This window comes from Aedes albopictus, chromosome 3 (assembly GCF_035046485.1).
Source record: "Aedes albopictus strain Foshan chromosome 3, AalbF5, whole genome shotgun sequence".
Taxonomy (NCBI): domain Eukaryota; kingdom Metazoa; phylum Arthropoda; class Insecta; order Diptera; family Culicidae; genus Aedes; species Aedes albopictus.
In genome coordinates this window covers 252,156,906-252,179,158 of record NC_085138.1, presented here as the reverse complement: position 1 = coordinate 252,179,158, position 22,253 = coordinate 252,156,906, and the positions used below count along the sequence as shown (strand labels likewise).

The following is a 22,253-nucleotide window of genomic DNA, read 5'->3' as shown; positions in this document are numbered from 1 at the left end:
TTCTGTCCGACCGGAATAGATGGAAAATGACTATTCTCATTCATTATACCGGAATATTCTCCCGGAAGTTCTCACATTCCAAATGACCGCCTTTCTTGTGTTGTGAAATGAACAACTTGCTCCTTTGGCTGTTTGGTTTATCAGATCGTGACTATTAAGCTGCCGATTTTTTTTTTGTTTAGAGAGACTTTACCGTGTAGAATTTGGTCCATTACCATCATATGCTTCACTGACGTAGTCGTTCCCTCCGTAGTCATGGTCCTCCATGCCTCCGTTCTGTAACCGTCGGTCGATTCCAAATTATGCTTGTAACTCCACCAGAAGTGTAGTATTTTTCAATTTAGCATTTTCCAATTCCTTTCTCAAATTTCCTGCTTCACATTAATACGCCCTTTATAAAGAAAGAATCAACTAACACTATGATGGGACAGTGGCTGCTCTCAGTGGCTTGGTGGGAGTAAGAGCGTTGTTCCACTCTCGCAATTCACACCGTTTGAGTGGCGGTCTACTGTGTAACAGTTGAGCTGTTCATGGCAAAAGAGTATTGACTTCCAGATGGAGCCAGTAAAAATACAGTGGATGATCAAATTTCATTAAAAGAGCAAATCATGCATACTAAATGTTTCTATGTTTGTATGTATGTTTGATCGAGTCCCATTTCCTAAACTGACGATGATTATAAAAGCGAAACCTGTAATCTCCATGTTATTTCTGATCGTGATCTCTGGATAGAGTAGTAGTGCGCGCGTGATATTGTAAATTGTTCTGTAAGGTTTATTGTAATACCTTCTGTGTGGTGAATTTGTAACAATTTAATGTTGTTTTCTTCGTAGCAAATATCAAAAGCTTAATGAAACAAAAGTGTAAGTAAAATTGTTAGTAATGTGTTAACATGCAAAATTAGTATGGTTTAGTGATCAAAATCATGCAACATAGACCTAAAACTAATGTGTTATTTCTTCTATTAGTATTTAAAACATAAATTAAATTGATTGATTGATTGATCTGTCTTTATTAAAGAGACTTTCAGCCCTTGGCTGGCTTACATCAAACTGAAAACGACAAGAGCACGACAAGTTAAAACGAAAGGTAAAAAGGTAATTCTATTGTTTGTTTGTGTAAGATGTGGCAAATTCTAAGAGGCTTTTGTGTATAATGATGTCGGGTATTAATTGTGTGATTAGGTCCGACGAATGGGCCTTTTTGTTCCCATCTTTAAACTACTCTCCAGATGAATGCCCGGAAGGGGACTTTCCCGGACGAATCCGATTACCAACGATCAGAAATCCCGACTGGGAATAATCGCCGTTATCGTTCGAGGCCTGCTCCCATCGACAGCGGCCATTCTACGACGGCCATTGCTGTTTAGCATTTCGCCGATTCCGTTGGTGTCCCTCATCGGCATCTGTCGACCGCTACCACTATCGATCCACCACGAACTGTCCCCGAGGAATATAAGACCGGTCCACCGGCCCCGGTAAACTAGTTCTGATCAGTGAAACGTTAATTCCGGATCCGGACCCCGGCCATAAACAAACCAAAAAAACTATGTAAATTGTAAATAGTCTCTGCAGTGAAAGCCATTTATTTAGAGCGCAGCCCTGGCTATTATAGTTTCACCATCTTTGCCTTCGTTATCCGCTTTGTCCGGACTCGTCAAGCCTCACTATTCGTGGAATCCGTCAGACCTTGGAATTTATGGTTTCCACGTCACTGGGAATGTTTATTTGACCGTTCATCTACTATTTCGTATTCGTGTTTTGTTTGTGAATTCCATGTCCAGTTTTCTGTTTCAGGATAGCACTTAAATCAGAGTGTAAGTGTGAGAGTTCAAGCCATCCTATAAGCACGACCCTGAGAATCCCCAAATCCCTTAATTCCTGAGCTAGAGAGTTACAGTTCTCCACGTTGTTCAGGTGCTTATCGAAGTGCCGCATCCACCTATCAATCACCTCAAGTTCATCCGTATCCGTCCGGGATCGAAGGGAGCAGCGAATTGCGACAATTTGTAGGTCCTCAGTCACCACAGGTTAATGCGGGTCAGGGGAAGGACGCTCCTGGAACCTAATGGACAGGAAGAAAAAGAAAGAGGAACAGCAGCGCAGGGACACCAAGCTTAGGAAAGATAACAGGGCAAGTGCCAAGCGCGAGAAAAATGACGCCATCGTCATCAAGACGGACGGCCGAGAAAGAACGCGGAAGTCTTGAAGGCATAGTGCGGAGCAATGCCAAGCTCGTGGATCTTGAACGCACGCAGTATTCGACATACTCGTACAGGCAAAATTATCCTTTTGCTAAAACGTGATAAAACCAATAAGGGCACCGCCCACAAATGTTTGGCGGAAGAGATCCTTGCTGATGGTAACGAGGTGAGGGCTCTAATCACGAAAGCGACTCTAACGGTCAAAAACCTGGTTGAGAGTAAATCTATGGTTCAGCTATCTGTGGTGGACACTAACAAATCCGTTAAGATAGGGAAGCTCAAGGTGGGCTGGTCGGTAATGTTCGCTAGGCATACACGAGCCACCAGAGATTTGTTACAAGTGTCTTGAACCGGAACATAAGTCATTGGTCTGTAAAACCCTGACAGGAGCAAGTTTTGTTTGCGATGTTGAAGTGAAGGCAAGACTGCACAATCTCTCCCAAGTGTTTGATTTGTTTCGGGAAATCCACGAAAAGCAAGCACTCGACGAAAGACTCAAGGTGCTCGGCCTGCAAAACACCCTCAGCTGACAAGTCACAGTGAGGTAACTCACTGGCTAATGTTAACGGAACGGAGTCGTTCATCGACTTACTTTTTGCAGTCGTGGCCCAACATGTAGTTCAAAGTGGAGGGTAGATGATGCCTACACTAACAGTGACCACCTGGTGGTTCGATACAGGTCTACAATAACAGTAGGCAGTGCCGCGGAGGAAAGGGCGACTAGGCAAGGCCACGCTAGAAATGGGAGACCACCGGCTTACTGAAGGAATCAAGCGATTGCCGATTTGCGCCGCGTTTGTCTACAATAGGCGGCGGATGCAGCGAGCACGAACTGAGGAAGAGTGAAACGAATAGCTTGGATAAGTGTAAGAAGGGTTCTGTTCACCATAGCTTGAGCTTGAGCTTGAACTTGATTGACCTCCCGTGGATGCTACACCAGTATCGCCAGACCAGCTTCACTCACACAAATAACCAATGAGATATTTGCTGGGGACTAGCAGGCATCTTCAGTGTGTGAGTGTTGGTGATCTTCTATTTTTAGGCGACGAAGTGATGTGTTACCGTTGGGAAACGCTAACTTTGTTTATTACGTTGTTTTTGAGAATAAATTTGTTAATTGTTTAGTATTTGTTAGTAGAATTTAGATAAAATTGTTATTTTGTTATTTGTTATAAGTTAGTAAATTGTTAGAGATAATTAATAAAAATCAGACCAAAATTGGTTAACACACATGCACCCAACACTGAACAGATCTAAGACAACACATACACAAAATGAGACAAAAAGGGGAGAAGTGGACGACATGACACATCCACGTCAGAAAGAGAAAGAAAAAGGGAAATTGGGAAAAGGCAAAGGGGACAGGCTACTGGGTCGAAGATAGCCAATAGCAAAGTCTTTCGATTCTGACCTCTCGAGGAAACTAGTACGTTATCGAAGAAATCCAAACCACCAAAGTCAATTTAACTGTTGATCCGTTGATTAAAATAATGAGAAGTTAAAGTTAGAAACAAAGTTAGTTCGTGAATCGTGAATTATAGAATCAGGTATGGTTCTTCAGACCAAAAAGTGATTCAGCAGTTGGTGAGACGCCCAGTAGCCCTGTGTCTAACCCCACTTTCTTTAGGACCCATTATCATAGGCCTATTCAGCCTGTTAGTGGCCAAGCGAGGCCCGTGAACACCGGTAAGGCATCCCGACCACCACCTAGGAGGCCCGAACAACGTTTTCCGTTCGGCTAGTGGCCTGCCTGGACAGCCTGGAGTCCCGTCCGGCATTGAGGACCCTCCGACGCCCAGAACGATCCGTGATCACCCGCAGCCCTCGGCATTCCCCGCTGAGCCCGTTGGTCATCGTCCACCATCCCACCCAGGTGGCAATATCAAGCGCGAAGGTTGTGTCGCATACTCCGTCATCCCGTTCAAGCCCGTCGGTCCCCCAAACGCCCAGGTCACCCACAGGCAACCCCCCCCCCCCTCCACACACACACAGTAAGTTTGAAAAAAATAATAAAAAATAAAAAGCTAAAAGTGTGTTTTACTTGGGTTCTTGACCAGCGAAACGTGCCGACCCTAAGAGTCTCGCTCGCTAGGCGTGGTCCTTCCGACCCGCCAAGTAACAGATGATTGCAATCACTTGTGTCCACATCAGACCGCATATTCCTATGCGTCTGCACAAGTTCATGCGGATGTCGGAGTATTGGTGGGATATGGTAGGCAGAGAGTTCACACATTGGTGCGTGGATGCCACGCGTAAGGTGATATAGTTGTGTGTTTTGTTATTCTGAAGTTGTGCGGCACAGAGCTTTTTCAACCCGTTTTTTTATATTATAAGTGTAGGCCACTCTAGTGCATAAGTTGCATATGTATAGAAGAGAATATTACGAAGAAAGAAAATAAAATATAGAAAATAGAAGGAAAAGGACGGACTAGTAATTGAACCCAGGACCTTATGCATTACCCGAGCAAAGTCCAACAACAAAATTACAGCTAATCGAAAACATTATTTGTATTCAGCAACAAATTGATATCACATTTTGATATCATTTTATCTTTACTAAATTTGATTTCAAATTTTGCTTTCGGTTTGCTGTCATTTTGAATTAATGTAAATATTTAGTGTTACAATAGTTTTTAAATCCTTTAATAAACTATGTGAACTAATTGTAGGCATATATCATTAGTGCAATTGTATTATTGCATTTAGGATTTGATATCAACCGAAAAACTCTACATTTAACGATTTTTCATTTTTCTTGCGCTGATAACAAAAACAGTTATCTATTTGCTATCATCGATAGCAGGAATGGTTTTCAATTTGCTGTCACAGGAATATTTTTCTGCTCTCATTTTTGATGTTTTAACCGTTAAAACGACCAAAACGACAATAACCTGAGTTATCAAAATTTGCAATATCACAACATCAAAATTAGTTTTCACTTTGCTATCAGACTTTGCTCGGGATACACCACTAAACCCGTATACAGTTCTAATCCTAATGACTAAAAGGAATGTCATCCAGGAATGAGTAGCATCAACAGTGATGTTACAAAACTTCGTACATTTTCTACGCTTAAATTGTGATACACTCACATTCGATCAACAACTTCACATATGCATGTCATCTCACACAGGAGATAGATCAACCTTCTACTACGGAACTAACTATATCATATTCTTACAAACTAACCGCATTTTGTGAACTCGTTCGCACTTCTCAGTAAGATACAGAGAAATAGTTGAATAACCATACAAGTATTCATGATCAGTAACTAAAAGAAAACGAAGATAAAACTTACAAATGCAAGACGATGCGGCTCCATTCTCACTGATTCAGCAGATCACACAAAAACGACATCCGTCCTCACACCAACGGATAACTGGCACAGGTGGCAACACCGCAATGGTTGTCACGGTTACGCGCCATCTTAACGTAGCCCTGGTCGCCCCAGGTGGTTCCCCACGAGTTCTTCACCAGCCAGTAGTCTTCACCGTCCTCGGTTGTTCCGTATCCAACAGCAAGAACCTGTTGGGTGGAAGGCGATTCAATTAGTAGCGACACTTCCGAATGTAAAAATAGTATATAGCAACACTTACACCATGGTCCAGATTTTCCGAGTCACACTGCGGTTCATAGTACACGCCCTCCGAGTAGAACTGGAACGACTGATGCGAAGCGTCGATGGCAATAGACACAGGACCAACGGTAGCGAGAGCCTTCTTCAGCGCTTCCTCGTCTCCCTGGGGAATGTCGACGAAGCCCTTGTCGGTTGCGCCGACGGCCTTCGGGTTGTAGTGGCACGTGTCGTCGATGGCCTCGTACGGGTAGGCCTTCTCCGTGTCGATACCGCCGTTATCCTTGATGTACTGGAAGGCGTAGTCCATCATGCCACCGTTGCAGCCATTGTTGCCGTACTTGCCGGAACAGTCGACCAGATTTTGCTCCGAGAGGGAAACCAGCTTGCCCGTTTTGCGGAAATGTTGCCCCTCGAGGGCACCGGTGGCGGAGAACGACCAGCACGAGCCGCAGTGACCTGTGAATGGTTTAAATTTATCAGGTCACGGTAGACCCAGAGGCTTTGGATCATATTTGTCCAGTTTCGATGAACAAATACAAGAAACTAGTTATCATCAACAAACACTTACCTTGATCCTTAACTGGAGTTACGGCACCCTTCTTTCTCCAATCGACCGTAGTCGGGAAATCTACATTCGCTGGCTCAATGAATGAAATTGGTTCTTCGATTTTAACACCCTTGAGCATTTTCCTGAAAGTGTGGTAAACAATAGTTAGATTTAATTATTATTTTCATGAAAATTTGTGTTTATTAATATTTAAATTTGATCACGGGGCTTTTTGAACCGAGAGTGACATCCCGGCTAACACAAAGTCTTATATGATGCTTCATAGAATGCTAAAATGGAGGCCATATGCGTACATGCGTGTAAAGTGTGCGTATATCGCCTCCACTTTTGCATCCTATATAACATCATATGCGATCGTGTGTTGACTGGGACAATACGAACTGATTAAACGGCAACAACTTTTAGCGCGAAACAACGGACAAGAATTTGAACTTGGATTGTACTAGGGTCTGGGACCATTTGGGCAGGAGCACCTATTTTGGGCACTTGCTGCTGTAGCTCAGTCAGTTTTCAGCCAATTGACTTGAATTTTGGAATAGGGTAAGATACGCACAGTATTTAGCCATGAACAAAATTTCATATCAATTGGTTTGAAACTGACTTAGTTATAGCAGCAAGTGCCCAAAATAGGCGCTCCTACCCAAATGGTCCCAGACCCTAACCCTAGCCCAGTAGGATAAACTGGCACAGCTTGTCAATGAGGCATGTTGTATAAAGCTTGATGTCCTAGGACTGAGCGAAGTCCGTTGGCCGAACTTATGAGGAAACAGATTCTCATCGGGTCAAATTTTGCTATACCGACTAGAAGATCCAGCTGTGAAGAAATCGTTTGTTGGAAAACTTGAAATTCGGGCCGCGGATGCTCCGTAAGGTGTTAGCGTAGACGGCCATCAAGAATGCCTTTAGGTATTGGACAAGCGAGAAAAACCTGGGTGAGAATCCGAAGATGTCGTTTCTGGACAGTTAGTTACCGACCGAACTGACCAGAAAAACGTTGGTTGGTTTAAACCCTTCGAACAACTTCTTCAAGTTTCAGCGTCCGACCAACCATTAACATCTCAGCATGAACCGAGATGACTCCATGTCATCCGCACAAATGTTACATAAACTATTATGTAACTGTAACGTCTGAAACACTGCAACTTTTCCGACAGACTGGATGCAGGGCGTCCTAGTGAAGAATGTCAATAAAAGGGATCTTTCTGTGTTCGACAAGTGGCGTGACATCATGTTACTGTGCGTTTATCTCAAAGTTCGCCGAATGGTTAAGGCTATGGATCGCCAATCCGAAGACGGCAAGTTGGATACCCGTTCCGATCGGCAACATTTGCTCAACTCCCTGGGCCTAGATACAAATACAAATTCATGCAATGGTAGGCAAACAAAGCCCTTCAATTGATAACTGTGGAATGAATATACATATATATATAATTTTTTTTTTTTTTTTTTTTTTTTTTTTTTTTTTTTTTTTTTTTTTTTTTTTTTTTTTTTTTTTTTTTTTTTTTTTTTTTTTTTTTTTTTTTTTTTTTTTTTTTAAGAGTGACCAGATGGAGCTGCAGGACAGCTGATAGCAAAGCCTGGACCCTTTCCCAACTTTCCCCCTACTAGGACTAATACTCACGATGGACTAGACGATGTCGTCAACTTACCTAATTAGCATTAGGTCGTAGTAGTTTTTAAAAATACTGTTTTTAACTTTTCCCATCGCACTAGTGTTTTGATCGAATGGAAGCTCCAAAGATGATTTGATAATTGAACAATATTTCAAAAATCGAAAATCTCCGAGGTCACTGGACAACATTCAGAGATAAAAAGGGTGTCTATGTCTATGTTAACCACGTATATGGCATCCCTATTCCCACCCAATAGGATTGTTTGCAGCCAACATCAATTGTGTTCCCCCATTGACAATGCATTTGGGTTCCCCAAACATCAGTACAAGATGCGGGAATCGAAAACGTGACGTCATCGCACCCTGGTGATGTTAACGCCTTCAGAGTACTATTCTTAAGAAATATACAAAGAGCAAAGAGAAAAAAACATGTGTCGTAGCTAATTTTTAAAGATTTGATATTTCTGAAAATTATTCAAAGACAGCTACCAGAACTAGCGTTTTTAGCCGATATGGGCAACTAGTTTCTCTGACAGCTTCCCCAAACAATAATCAGATAATATCCTCAGTTATTTTATAATACATTCTGAAAATTATTTCAAGCTGATTACCAATAGTGTCAATAACCGATGTTAGTCATTGACAGCACCAGCATCATTTCCAAATAACTCTCATATTAGTGTTAGATAACACTTTTTGAGCTTCCATTCGATATTGTAAAGAAATTTGTCAAACCCTATTTGTCAAAATATAGTCAATAATGTATCAAATTGTGTTTCTAATTTCGCTAGTCGTCTTCTGCATATCTGTGATCATCTCAGTCCAAAGTAATATTATATCCATCGTAACCCTTTACAATGTCAACCGTCCTAAGTCCTAACTAAATTCCTGCTTTTTTTAAACAGTGAAATAATACCGTCTAAGATATAAAAACAAAAAAAGTTCAGTCAACTGATTTTTGTCAAAAATAAAAATGATAATGATTATTTGTCAACTTTTATAAATTCACAAAACCCATAAAAATAAGAAATACAAATACAAACTCCTATAATCAACAGTTTTATCTTTACCTAATCAGTCCATAATTTTCTAATTGTAATGAATCTAATCTGTAAGGCTGTAAGTCAACTTATCCTAGCGTCCCCTGTCCTGTGTACTAAAGAATTCAAGTAACGAATGATGAGTGTAACGCAGAGACCTCCTCTACCTACTCTTGCGTTACGTTAAATTTAACAATTATTGTTAAATTTGAGAAAATTCAAAGAATGCAAATATTAGGTTATTATAATTTGTTTTTGACTTGTGATAAATGCACGACGGATACTCCTTTGGTTCCCATTAGCACTTACGGCGATTCCTTCACTTGCGCTCAACTCGTAAACTAGATATCGACACTGATTTTTCATTTGGGCCTAACTAACATTTTCGAGTTCTCTTCATCGATCCTCTCTTTGTGTTATCACAGAATGTGTATTGAGTTTTTCAAAGATTTTTTGGTTGAAATGCGAAGAAGACGACTACTTGTTGCTATAGAAACAAGAAGAATAATGATTTTGTTTGTTTTGATCAAGTTATTAGCGAAAGAGAGAGTCGACGAAGAGAAATCGATCAAGTCAGTTAGGCCCTTATGAAAAATCATTGTCGATATATCTAGCTCAAAGTCCAAGCGGTGGTGAAGGAACTGGCGCTAAAGTGCTAATGGGTTAAGCCCTCCCATCGCGTCAAGATCGAATATCCAGGGGGAGGGATCTCAAAGTTCTGCGCAATGTTATCCTAAATTGGATATAGGAGGAGATAGCCCTGCTATTCGACGGCAATAAGCAGGATGATCATGTGTCTGTAATATTGTCTCCCTTCGTATCATCCTAGAACAGGTCAACGAATTTCAAAAGTTTTGATAATTTGATATTTGATTTTGATATTTGATAATTCATTGATTACGAAAAAGCTTTCGATCGTCTGAAACTGTTCGGGGTGCCCTGAGGCGCAAGGAAGTTGCGGATAAAATCGTCAGTCCCATCAAATCGAAGTACGAGGATTTTACATGCAGTGCCCTGCATAACTGAGCTTTGCACGACCTCATCCGGGTGGGGGTGGCTTTTCGGGCCCGTATGAAGTTGATCACCAATATTAACCTCTTTTCCTGATCAGCATAGATAGCTGTGAAGTGTCGGTAGCGGTTGGTTCAACTGGCTAAGAATAGCACTACGGACCACTTGTTCCAGTGGTAGGAGTCCAATAATCAGGTGACCCCTAATTCAAGATGTTATGGAGGAATTCCACGGAGTCATGTCAGTCGATCCTGAGCGACCATTTCAAAAATATCTGAAACTTTGCACAGTTTTTCAATTTCATATAAATCGCCATTTTTCGATATTAAACCTTCATATTCACTCACGATTAACTTTTCAAAAGGGAGTATGCGAAAATAGTTCAAAAATATTCTAAAAGCTGTACAGCAAAAACGGATTGTTCGATTGTTATGAATTTTTCAGCAAAGTTAGATAACTAAATGATGATTTCTTAGAAAATATACACTGTAAAAAATTTATTTTTTTTACTTTAAAAAATATGATCTTTGTCACAAAAACTCAAATATCTCAAAACCCTATCTTTTTACCAACGTTAATTTTTTAGGGGAAATGGCCCATTATATCAGCTATCTACCATAAAATTTTGGTGATGGTAAACTGATAAACAAAAAAGTTATGACATTTCAAACATTTCACAATTTTTACATTTAGTAACAAAAAAAAATTTTTTTTCTGTGTAAATTATTTCGAGAATTATATTTTGATGCTGATTTTATTGTAAAGGCTACCGCCTAAATTAAACAAGTTGTTTTCATGATATTTTAGTTTGATTATTCATAACTTCTATAGTATCTATTTGAAACTTAGACGCGATCCAGTGTTGTGATCAAAAATATTGAGAGTGTCATACTTTTTATTGTACGTGACTGGTGAAAAAATCCCTTGATAGTGTTGAAAAGCTGTTGACTATAAGAAAAATGGAATTAAACTTATTTTTAAGACAAAAGCTGTATAATAAAAGTTTTATAAACGCTGTACAGTCATAGCACAATTATGGGTCACCCACAATTATGGGTCAATTGCATTTGAATTACATGGCGAACGGACTGACTAATGATTGTGACAAAGTGATCCATAATTGTGCAATGACTGTACGTCTAGTTTATCTGCAAAAAAAAACTTCTTAGAGAACAGACTTTATGATCGGAAGAATGCGAGTAACTTCAACAACAACAAATGCATGAGAGGTACATACCACAGACAAACAGACGAAACGCCTAGAACAATTTTAGTGAAAATCCATCGCCCAGTTCACACTACCACCACCTGGTGGAAATGTTTCACGAAACACTGCGTTGTGCAATATCGTCGTCAGAAGGCGCTAGTGTGAAACGTCAAACGCAAAGAAAACGATGGGCGCTCTTCTGGTTATGAAAGCCACAACCAAGATTCAAAATGATCGTTAAAGGCGTGGTCAATGAAAATTTCGTCAGTGTTACGTTTGTTTGTCTGTATACATACCATGACAATGCTCACGAAAAAGCAAAAAAAAATACTACCGCTATGGATATTAAAATTTGTATAGTAATTTTTTTCTTCAGCCACCAACACCAAACTAGTCAGTTAAAACTAATTAGTGATTTTGTTTATTATAATCTAACGAACAACATGAACAGTCGCTTTCTCAAAGGTCTTCAACTCAACGCTCTCTTGTAGACCGTTTGATGAAAAAAAAATGTTCAAAAGAGTTACGAAATCTCACCGAAAGCACCAATGATAAACTGAAAGAGACTGGTTATGCCCAAATGTCCACATTGTATACAAATTTACGCATTTGCACGTCCTGCCGTCTAGAATTTGACAAACGAGCCATCTGTATATCATCGGTAAAGCAGGGCGCAGGAAGTTCGAAAACGACAACAACTGAGAAATTGCCAGAAGTGCTAAGTGCAGAGAGTCATGCCACCGTACCATCAGCGACATCTGTTCAAACAATTTAATTACGCCCCTTTTCAAAAATGCTTTGAAATATTCTTCAACATCTATACCCATTTCAATATTTTTGACGTTGCAAAACACGCTTTCAACATTCATCTTGAAGAAGAGGGAAAACACTTGTCCTCAAATGTAACAACAAATTAATGAATAAACGACTAATGCGCGGAGGGCGTGATAAAATCGGAACATTACTGTACATAGTATATTATATGTATATATAATATATAATAAAACAACTTGTTTTACTCACGCAAGGCCATTAACAATAAAATCAGCATTAAACTGCGATTTCCGGTCGAAATGATTTACACCAAAAAAATTTATTACTAAATGTGAAAATTGTGAAATGTTTGAATTGTCATAACTTTTTATTAATTTATCATCACCAAATTTTTATGGTAGATTGCTAATACAATGGACCGTTTTCTCTAAAAAAATACGTTGGTAAAAAGATAGGGTTTTGAGATATTTGAGTTTTTGTGACAAAAATGATATTTTTTAACGTTAAAAAAAGATTTTTTTTCACAGTGTATATTTTCTTAGGAATCACCATTTAGTTATCTAACTTTGCTGAACAATAAAATCAGCATCAAATCGCGATTCCCGGCTGAAATAATTTACGCAGAAAATTTTTTTTTACTAAATGTAAAAATTGTGAAATTTTTGAAATGTTATAACTTTTTTGTTTATTAGTTTACCATCACCAAATTTTTATGGTAGATTGCTAATACAATGGACCGTTTTCCCTAAAAAAAATTAAGTTGGTAAAAAGATAGGGTTTTGAGATATTTGAGTTTTTGTGACAAAAATGATATTTTTCAATGATAAAAAAGATTTTTTTTCACAGTGTATATTTTCTTAGAAATCACCATTTAGTTATCTAACTTTGCTGAAAAATTCATAACAATCGAACAATCCGTTTTTGCTGTGCATATTTTTGAATATCTTGAACCATTTTCACATACACCCTTTTGAAAAGTTAGTCGTGGCTCTAAATAAAAATTTGATATCGAAAAATGGCGATTTAGATGGAACTGAAAAACTGTGCAAAGTTTCAGTTCAATTGAAAATCATGAATTAAAAAATTTCCTTAATTTTGATGCTGTTGCTTGGAATCGCTCTATGCGGCTTTACGCTTACCGTGCCTAGGAATTAATGGTTAGGGGGGTCTTAAGAGTTTAATCCTTCCTAGTTTGGGTAGTGGCTACGGTAAGGATAGCTCAGATCAATCTTTAGTACAAAAGAACAGCAACGTTCAATCTTTGTAGACTTATGCAAAATGGTACAGCCCAAGTGGCGTTAGTCCAAGAACCTCACTTTCGTAAGGGGAATTTCTATCTAGGAAACCTTGTGAATTCGGTGTTTACTACTTTCAGTAAAAATGAAATGGCAAACTCACGTGTCATGCCTCGAGCATGTGTGCTTGTCAACAACGCAATCGTTGCTACACTCATCTCTGAACTAACTACTATAGATGTATGACCTATCACAATCGATGTACAGGGGATGGCCAAAATGTTTGGGATAGGCACCTTTTTTTATCTCACAAAAATGTTCAGCATGCTGTAACTTTTCATAGAGTGCATCAAAACGTTCTACTGGATCGGAGGTTTTCAGGTCGGCTCGCAAGGCCTTCCAAAAAAAGCTCTTCGGTCCGCTAAACGATCCGACTGGAAAAACCTTTGTACAAATGTTTCCATTCTGAGTGAAGCCAGTCGGTCGAACAAAATCCTTGCAAAATCTAAGGATTTTCAAGTGAACGAACTTCGTTTGCCAAATGGTGATTTCACTTCCTCTGATGAGGAAGTTTTGAGTTGTTTATTCAGTACACACTTCCCCGGATGTGTGGATATTACATCTTCGGATGAAACTGAGGTTTTTTCAGGTGGGCACTTAAAAGCTTTGCTCCTATCAAATCTTCTGGGGCAGATGGGATTTATCCTATTTTGCTTCAGAAGGGATTTGATCATTTCAAACTTTTTTGAAACAACTACTTGCTTGCAGTTTTGCTACGGGGTATATTCCCAAATCCTGGCGGGTTATTACTGTAAAGTTTATTCCGAAAGTGGGTCGTGCGTCGTATGAAGAAGCAAAGAGCTTCAGACCTATCAGTTTGACCTCTTTTCTTCTGAAATGCTTAGAACGCATTGTCGATTATCACATCCGCGATGTTCGTCTGGCCAATGTGCCTCTTCATGTGAACCAATGTGCTTACCAATCTGGAAAGTCCACTGTGACTCTTTTACACAAAATTGTTTACGATATCGAGAAGGCATTCGCTCTAAAGCAATCCTGCTTGGGTGTTTCCTTGGATGTCGATGGTGCCTTTGACAACGTGCCTTTCAATGCCATATTGGAAGCCGCACGGGTCATGGTATATTACCAATGATTTCCAAATAGATTCACCAAATGCTCAAAAACCGACATCTCTTCGCGACATTGCGTCAAGCGGCAATTAGCTAATTAAGTGTTTGTGGATGCCCCCAAGAGGGAGTCTTATCACCATTTTTGTGGAATCTTGTAGCAGATACGCTATTAGCGGTTTTCCTACTTATGGTTTTGCCGACGACTACCTTACATTGTCAGTCGGTATGTGCATCAGCACCCTTTTCGACCTGATGCAAAATGCTCTTCAGGTAGTTGAGGGTTGGTGTCGCCAATATGGCCTTTCGGTAAATCCGAGTAAAACATCTATTCTTCGACCTTTACGTCTCTTTGATTCTGAAATCAATGTGACTGAACAGGTAAACTACGTTGGAGTCATTCTTGATTCCAAGATTTCCTGGACACCCCATATTGAGTTCAGAATCAAGTAAGCTTATATGGCCTTCGGGTAATGCCGGCGAACCTTTGGTACAACTTGGGGTCTAAAACCCAAGTATATCAAATGGATTTACACAACTGTTGTTCGTCCAATATTGGCCTATGGATGTCTCGTGTGGTGGCAAAAGGGCGCAGTGAGAACGGTCCAATCAATATTAGGCCATCTCCAAAGGATGTGCTTAATGGCGATGTCTGGAGCGTTCTCCTCAACTCCTACGACAGCGTTGCCCCACTACACATTCATCTCAAACAAGAAGCATTTTCTTGCACTTACCGCCTATGGGTACTCGGTTTACTAGAGAAAACTCCTGTGAACCGTATTTCAACACACACCTCGTAACTGTCCAGTTTTTGCGCAACTGCGTTTCCGAGTACTCGGAAAACACTTATTAGGTGAAACTGACTTCAGAAACCTGAATCTTCGGGACGTTCTGTTGTTCTTGACCCGCTGTGGAGAGCTATAGGCTCTCTTTACGCTTTATGCGTTATCACAGTGCTTTTCTCAGGGCGCTGTTTGAACCCATTGTGGTACGCTTATGCGTTATTACAGTGTCCTTTTCAGGACGCTATGTGATACCTGATACTCTCACCGCTACTATTCCTCATCGTAATCGACGAGACTCTAGCCGAACGTTTCTCTGCAAGACCAAACCTTTGATAACAGAACTGTTATACCCTAACGAAACGTGGTGTAAATCAACAGAGACCACACAGAAACTGCTGATCTTTACAGATGCCTGCGGTTTAAAATTCGAGACTGATGGTTTGGATCTCGCATACTGAGCTTCAACGACAATGAAATCAAAAAGCACCATCAACAGAAATTTGAGAACATAAATGGGGGCGAGTCGGCCATACACTACGAAAGGGCGGAGACGAAATCTTCAAGAAAACGCAGGATTGGAATCCGGCAGGACATCACAGAAGATGCAAACCCAGGAGTTTGGCGACGAATACTCAACAAGGAAATAAATAAAATCAAAAGGCCCTATGCACCCCAGGATAGATAGAGAGAATACACGAGTAAATGAGTAAGATTGGTAATACTAGCATCAGCACTAGGCTCAGTGGTTTGGAATGAACCAAGTTATAGGTTGCCGCGGAATAGGCAGAACTCAAATTTTCCAGAGGAAGAATCACCAGCAGGGCGAACGAAATGACGAAGCGATGGAAGAGTTAAGCACATGAAAGTTCCGCGAGAAGCGCTCGCGCACAGGTTTGGTTGGTGCCACAAACCGACCTGTGCCGAGACAGCCACGAGAATCTTCTCATGAGCGAGCGTGAGTTGCGACGTAGCATGCAAGCACAGAAGGTGAGGCGGTAACGGACCTCCTCCTCTTCTCTCCTCTTCTTGGCGTAACGTCCTCACTGGCACAAAGCCTGCTTCTCAGCTTAGTGTTCTATGAGCACTTCCACAGTGCTCAAGGAAGTCAAGGAAATTTCCTTTACGAAAAGATCCTGGACCGACCGGGAATCGAACCCGTCACCCTCAGCATGGTCATGCTGAATACCCGTGCGTTTACCGCCTCGGCTATATGGGCGGTAACGGACCTGGGAGGATAAAAGACTTTCGGCTCCTGGCCAGTCGGTTGAAAACCTACATAGCCGCTGAACCAGATCAACTACCAAGTGAGCTCCTAGAATACGATAGAGCACACTATTTAGCGCTGCCCACATGGTACTTCTTGGAGCAATATCAGGCTAAATTCAATGGTGTACGTACTACAGCGAACCAGACAGAAATACCGCGAATACAACGTGCCCGCACAGCACCTGTTCATCGATTTTAAATCGGCATACGATACAATCGATCAAGATCAGCTATGGCAGATTATGCACGAATACGGAATCGCGGATAAACTGTGTGAGTGATAGTGATCGTAGTGCTAGTATCAGGGACACTCTCGAGTCCCTTCGGATCTCGCAGAGAGTTACGTTCGTTAGTTAGTATGATCTTTCGTGCTTGCTGTTCTACAACGCCTTAGAGGTGACCGCGGACAACGACACAAACCAGAGAAATTCAGAGACGCATTGCGGCAGGAAATTGAGAGCTTACTTTGGACTCCGCAGAACTCTACGATCGAACAAAGTTCGCCGTCACAAGAAGTAAACTATCTACAAAACGCTGATTAGACCGGTAGTCCACTATGGATACGAAACAAGGAGTTTACGTGCAGAGCATCAACGCGCCCTTAAAGTTTTTCGAACAGAAGGTGTTGCGTACCATCTACGGCGGAGTGCAGATGGAAGGCGGGACTTGGAGAAAGCGAATGAACCACGAGCTGCATCAGCTACTGAGAGGACCAACCATCGTCCATACTGCGAAAATCGAGAGGCTACGTTGGGCGGGTCTCGTCATCAGGATGCCGGATAGCAACCCGATTAAAATGGTTCTCGAGAACAATTCGACCGGCGCAAGAAGACGTGGTGCGCAGCGAGCTAGGTGGGTCGATCAAGTGGAGGATGAGCTGCGGACCCATCGCATAGTGCAGAGCTGGATACGCACAGCCATGGACGAATGAAGACGACTCCTACGTACAGCAGAGGACACTAAGGCCTTACCGATAAGTAAAGTAAGCATTGAACGTGCAAGGGCCGTAGATTCAATGAAGCGAATTGTGGCTCATCAAGTATCCAAGTAAGTAAGATCCAAAGTAAGAAGGGTTGAATAACATTTTGGAAGCAATGTCGAGTAAAAACAGGAAGATTGAAAAGCAGACAAGCCAGAGGGGTCTTCCCTCATAAGCCGAAAAAATGGACGACTGCTCGTTGATAGGAGACGATAATTAGAACTACATAAGCTTGCTGCCCGTACGAGCTATTATTGCTCGTCGAACTTGAGAGAGGTAAAGGAACATCGTCTGTTTGCAGGAAATTACTTGAAACTGCCACCAATGGTTTGGAACTGATTTCAAACAATCAATTCACTGTCTGTAGGATACTTCAACTGAATTCTGTCGTCTCTGTCGTCCACCGCAATTAATAACTAGTTGATCTTAATAACAGTGATGAGTAAGTCGTCAGATGTAAGGAATGCAATTAATGCTTAGGGTGATTAGCTGTTGCTTTCATGCAAACTGTTTGTCTTCTAGATTTTCTGACCTCTGTTTGTATCCCATGTCTTCACTTTTAAAGCTTCCAGGAAAAGGGAACGCTATACGCAAATCATTAACACATTTTTAAAACATAACTGTGAATACCGTATTACCCCGTTAATACGACACCGACTGTTGTCGAATAACCGGGGTAAACTTTTAATTCGGCAAACTGGTCACCCTACACCATCATGCGCATTGAAATTTGGAAACTCTATTTTTGTTTTTGTTTTGATTTCCGGATTTGTTGTGAAACATAATTTCAACAGATACTGCGGTGGTGCGAATGAAAAGCTCATTCTTTCTACGATTGTTGCCATCCTTAGTTCATTCCGATTGGACTCCAGTCGGTTTGGGTGTCGAATAGCACCAAAACAGAACTTCCGGGATTGGCGGCCACAAGAGGAGCCGCTGTGGGTGCGAGTATAAGCGCAATATCAAACTGTTTTGCATTTACAGTGTACATCGCTGTGACATTTGAACACTTTTTAATTCGACACGTGTCGAATAAGCGGGGTACGAATTAAAAAGTGTCGTATTAAAACGTGTCGAACCAACGGGGTAAGACGGTATGTCGTTATGTAAAAAAACAACACAACCATTGCCAGGATTAGCGACTAGTCCCAGTAATGGCCAGTCCAACTAATCAGATTATGCTTCCATAAATGATTCATTGCAGTTCGCTCGTTACAACCAATTACTGGGAAACATGTGTTTGTTAAGAACGGAAGCAAACTGAACTGTAAGCAACAATAAGAAACTTCAATGTCACTGAGAACAGTGTGAGAGTTGTTTCGCAACTTTACTCATAGTAGTGTCGTATGTACTTGTTGTTGTCACTTATCACCTATGCTTCTCGGCCGACCTCCGCCGAACAAAGGGGACAAAGCATCTGGAGTCAGTTCGTCACCATTAACGCGGTAACTGTCTAGGGAACGTCCATAAATTACGTCACGCTTTGAGGGGGGTGGGGGGGTTCAGCAAAGTGTGACGACCCATACAAAAATTTCAGAGGTCCAATACAAAAAGTGTGACATAGGGGGGAGGGGGGGTTGAAAATGGTCGATTTTTGCGTGACGTAATTTATGGACGATCCCCTAACTGTTTCTATGGTTTCTATATTAGGTAGACTTGTATGTACTCACTTGGAATCGGTTCGGTTGAATCCGTTCACCGTCTGGACGAACTCCTCGTGCAGCAGATCGGCGTACTTGTTGACGCGCAGGCGGTACTTCTCCTGGCCGAGATCGAAGCGCTGGTTGTGCTTGGCGATTGTGTGCTTGTTCTGGACGTAGATCTTCAGGCGGATGCGCTCCTCGGTTTCGCTGTCGTATTTCTTGCGATGCTGAAGCTGTGGGAGGGGTGAAAGAGAAAAATAGGGGGTTGTTATTGATAAGCACTTAATACATGGAGGAAGGTCTAAGTTTTTTCTCCGTGTTTGGTAGGAAAAGTGTATCTTTATTCTTAATCAAATTTCTTGTTTTCGGTGTACATTGTGCATTTTTGACACAAATTCTTCTTTTTGGCGTAACATCCCTAGTTGGATAAAGTCGAGGATCGTAGCATACTATGCGCGCGAGCGGCTGCGTTTTCGAAACTGTCTCGTGTCACGTGTTTTCTTTGCTCCGCGTTGTGCGTCTCGAGAGTACTGGAATTTGTATAATTTTATGAGTCTGTTCCTGTACATTGTTATGGTGCCTAAACGTTGACCAAATGTATCCTTTGGACATAGCCCTTCCACTAACAATACCCAAATTCTGCATACCTTTCATAGGTGTCCAACTAATCTGCTTTTCCCATCCCTCAGCTGTCGCAAGGACGTGGCCAGGACAGCTCTCAGTCGTTTTGCGCCAGGATTGCGCCAATCTTGTCATAAGGTCAGTGATTAGCCCAAAACATCTGTGCTTTGGTAACGGACGGGAAGGAGGCAATTCTCTTAACAGCGGTCTGGGACTGTACCAGCTACGAATTACACTAGTTTACAAAATAAAACAAAAGTCGTGAACTTCTGTCAACGACCAAAATTTTTTAAGTACAATTTAGCACTGATTTCGAAACCGTGCTTCAAAAAATTTTAAGTAGAGCAGTTTTTGAGTTTTGACTCAATATCGAGTTTTATAACTTTTAAAAATATGGAATTTACTGAAATTCAAATATCTTGCGTTTTGTTCAACCAATTTCAAATCTTTTTCCATAAATTAAAAGTTGAATACAATACCATTCGATCATCCGAATAGAGGTTTTGCGTCAGATTGATGAAATTTAAGATATTGGAGAGTTTTAGGGACGATCTCCTTAAATTTTAGCCAAATTTCCAAAAATATATGAAGAAATGTATTTTTTTCAATAAGAAAAAAACAATCTAAAAATTCTTTCTCAACGTTTATTTGACATATTATATGTCTGCGAGTTACAGTAAAAAATTCAGCTCAATCGGAGCATTGATTACGAAGAATGAGATGTGTGAAGTGAGCGACGTTGCTTAAAAATAGAACAAAAATCGATTTCAAATCATCAGCCTTGTATGGAAAGTCGAAAAATTTTCCGTCCTACTGTAATTTTTTTCCTTCACGTTTTCGAACTCAGGGCATGATTCTACACCAAAAATGATCATCAGCTTACCGAGTTCAAAAATGCTGTAAACTAGTGTTATAGACACTATAGATTCCATAGACTCGCGAAGGCGAAGACAACTGTAGCCAAACGAACTGTCAGTTCGTGTAGCCAAACGAGCATGACGTCACGATTTCAATAGCGACAATGGATTGCGTGACGTCATATTCGCTCGGTACACTCTAAATTCACGGAAAAACACACTAAAATCGTATTGCTCAACCATGTCTCCGCGAGTCTATGGAATCTATAGTGTCTATACTATGAATTTGTGCGACTTGCTTAAGGACAGACTTGTTAGAATCCCAACATGGCCGCCACAATGACCGACTTTGGGACCTACTCACGATTTCGAGGGCACAAATCTCTTCGTAAACAAAACCAGCGCACCTGAGCTTCTCATTTTAAGCTAATTACAAGTGAGCAAAATCAGAATAATAAAATGCATTGTTGTTTAAAGCTTGCGTCTTGAGATTTGTGCGTCTGAAGTTCTGATGCACTATTGAAGCGGGATTCCAAGACGTTTGTCCTTAATGCTAATAGTAACATCCCTATTGGAATAGTCTGCCTTTTAAGCTTGTTCTTTGAACACTTCCACACTTATTAACTGAGAGCTTTCTCTGTCAATTATCGTGCATATCGTATGACAGGCACAAAGTTACTCTTGATGTTACTCTATGCCCAAGAAAGTCAAGAAAATCTCCTTCACGAAAAGTTTGTGGACCGACCGGGAATCGAACCAATCACTCTCAGCATAAATATAGTCGCATTGTAGCTAACTTTAATTTGGCTTTATTTGGACCCCTTCCCACTTTAATTCGGCTTTAAATATCCATACAGTGTAATGCTTGTTTTATATGCAACGTATTTCTACATGCATTACGGCCGGCTTGAGCAGTGTGGTTATTTAGCATTGGATGAATCGATACTAACGTCAAATATACTATTCAATACAATACAAAATTAGCGATATTTAGCAAGAGTTAACAAATATTAGTCGTGCGTAATCAAAAATTGTTTCGCTTTGTGTAAGGCTCACACTGTTCTCAGTGAATCGAGAGATTCAAACCTCGATACAAACCAGTTTAGCGAAAATCGTGCCAGTATGTAGTCGGCATGTGAATAATAGCCAACCATTATCATCGCTTCAGCTGTCTCGTGTCCACACCACACGAGCATTTTTTTTTTGGGATGTGATGCCACTATTGCGTTTCAATGTATATTTATCAATAAAGGGCAATGAGATTTACAAACGCCCTTTCCTGCTGGCTGTATACATAATACAGGCAGACGCAGACGCGGACCGCTAATGTAAACTACAAACAGGAACATGACGCAACATTAGCTGATAATTTCTTATCACTGGTGATGACCGCAAGAAGCCTTTGGCTCCGTATTTTGCACAATGCACACGTTTGTGTTGATTTTTGGAAAAATGGGTCTCGAAAACCAAATATAAAAGGACAATAAACTGAATTCAAGTATTTTATTGCGCAAATATTTGGAAAACTTGAAATTATAAGAAACAAAATGTCGATTTATTTGCAATTTCAGATAATTTTGTGATGAAATCTGGCTCTAGTGGTATTCGACCCCATTATAGCGAATTTCGGCTGGGTCAGCACATTAATGAAGTACCTCATAGTACAGGTTGACATTCTGCGGGATAGAAAGCCAGTCTCACCCGAGCCCATACCATGAAAACCCCTTTTTCACAAAATTTCAGCTTCG

General features: G+C 40.8%; 1 protein-coding gene across 1 annotated transcript in view; it reads right to left on the bottom strand.

Annotated features, from left to right (window-relative positions):
• Window positions 1–5,245: 5,245 nt before the first annotated feature.
• LOC134291863 (cathepsin L) overlaps window positions 5,246–22,253 on the bottom strand; it is a 44,139-nt gene continuing 27,131 nt past the window's right edge. Inside the window, exons 3-6 of the mRNA XM_062860204.1 lie at window positions 19,055–19,260; window positions 6,349–6,470; window positions 5,800–6,236; window positions 5,246–5,728 (exon numbers count right to left, since the gene is read on the bottom strand). Coding sequence (XP_062716188.1) covers window positions 5,567–5,728; window positions 5,800–6,236; window positions 6,349–6,470; window positions 19,055–19,260 — 927 coding nt within the window. The 3' untranslated portion in view covers window positions 5,246–5,566. The remainder of the gene's footprint in view (window positions 5,729–5,799; window positions 6,237–6,348; window positions 6,471–19,054; window positions 19,261–22,253) is intronic.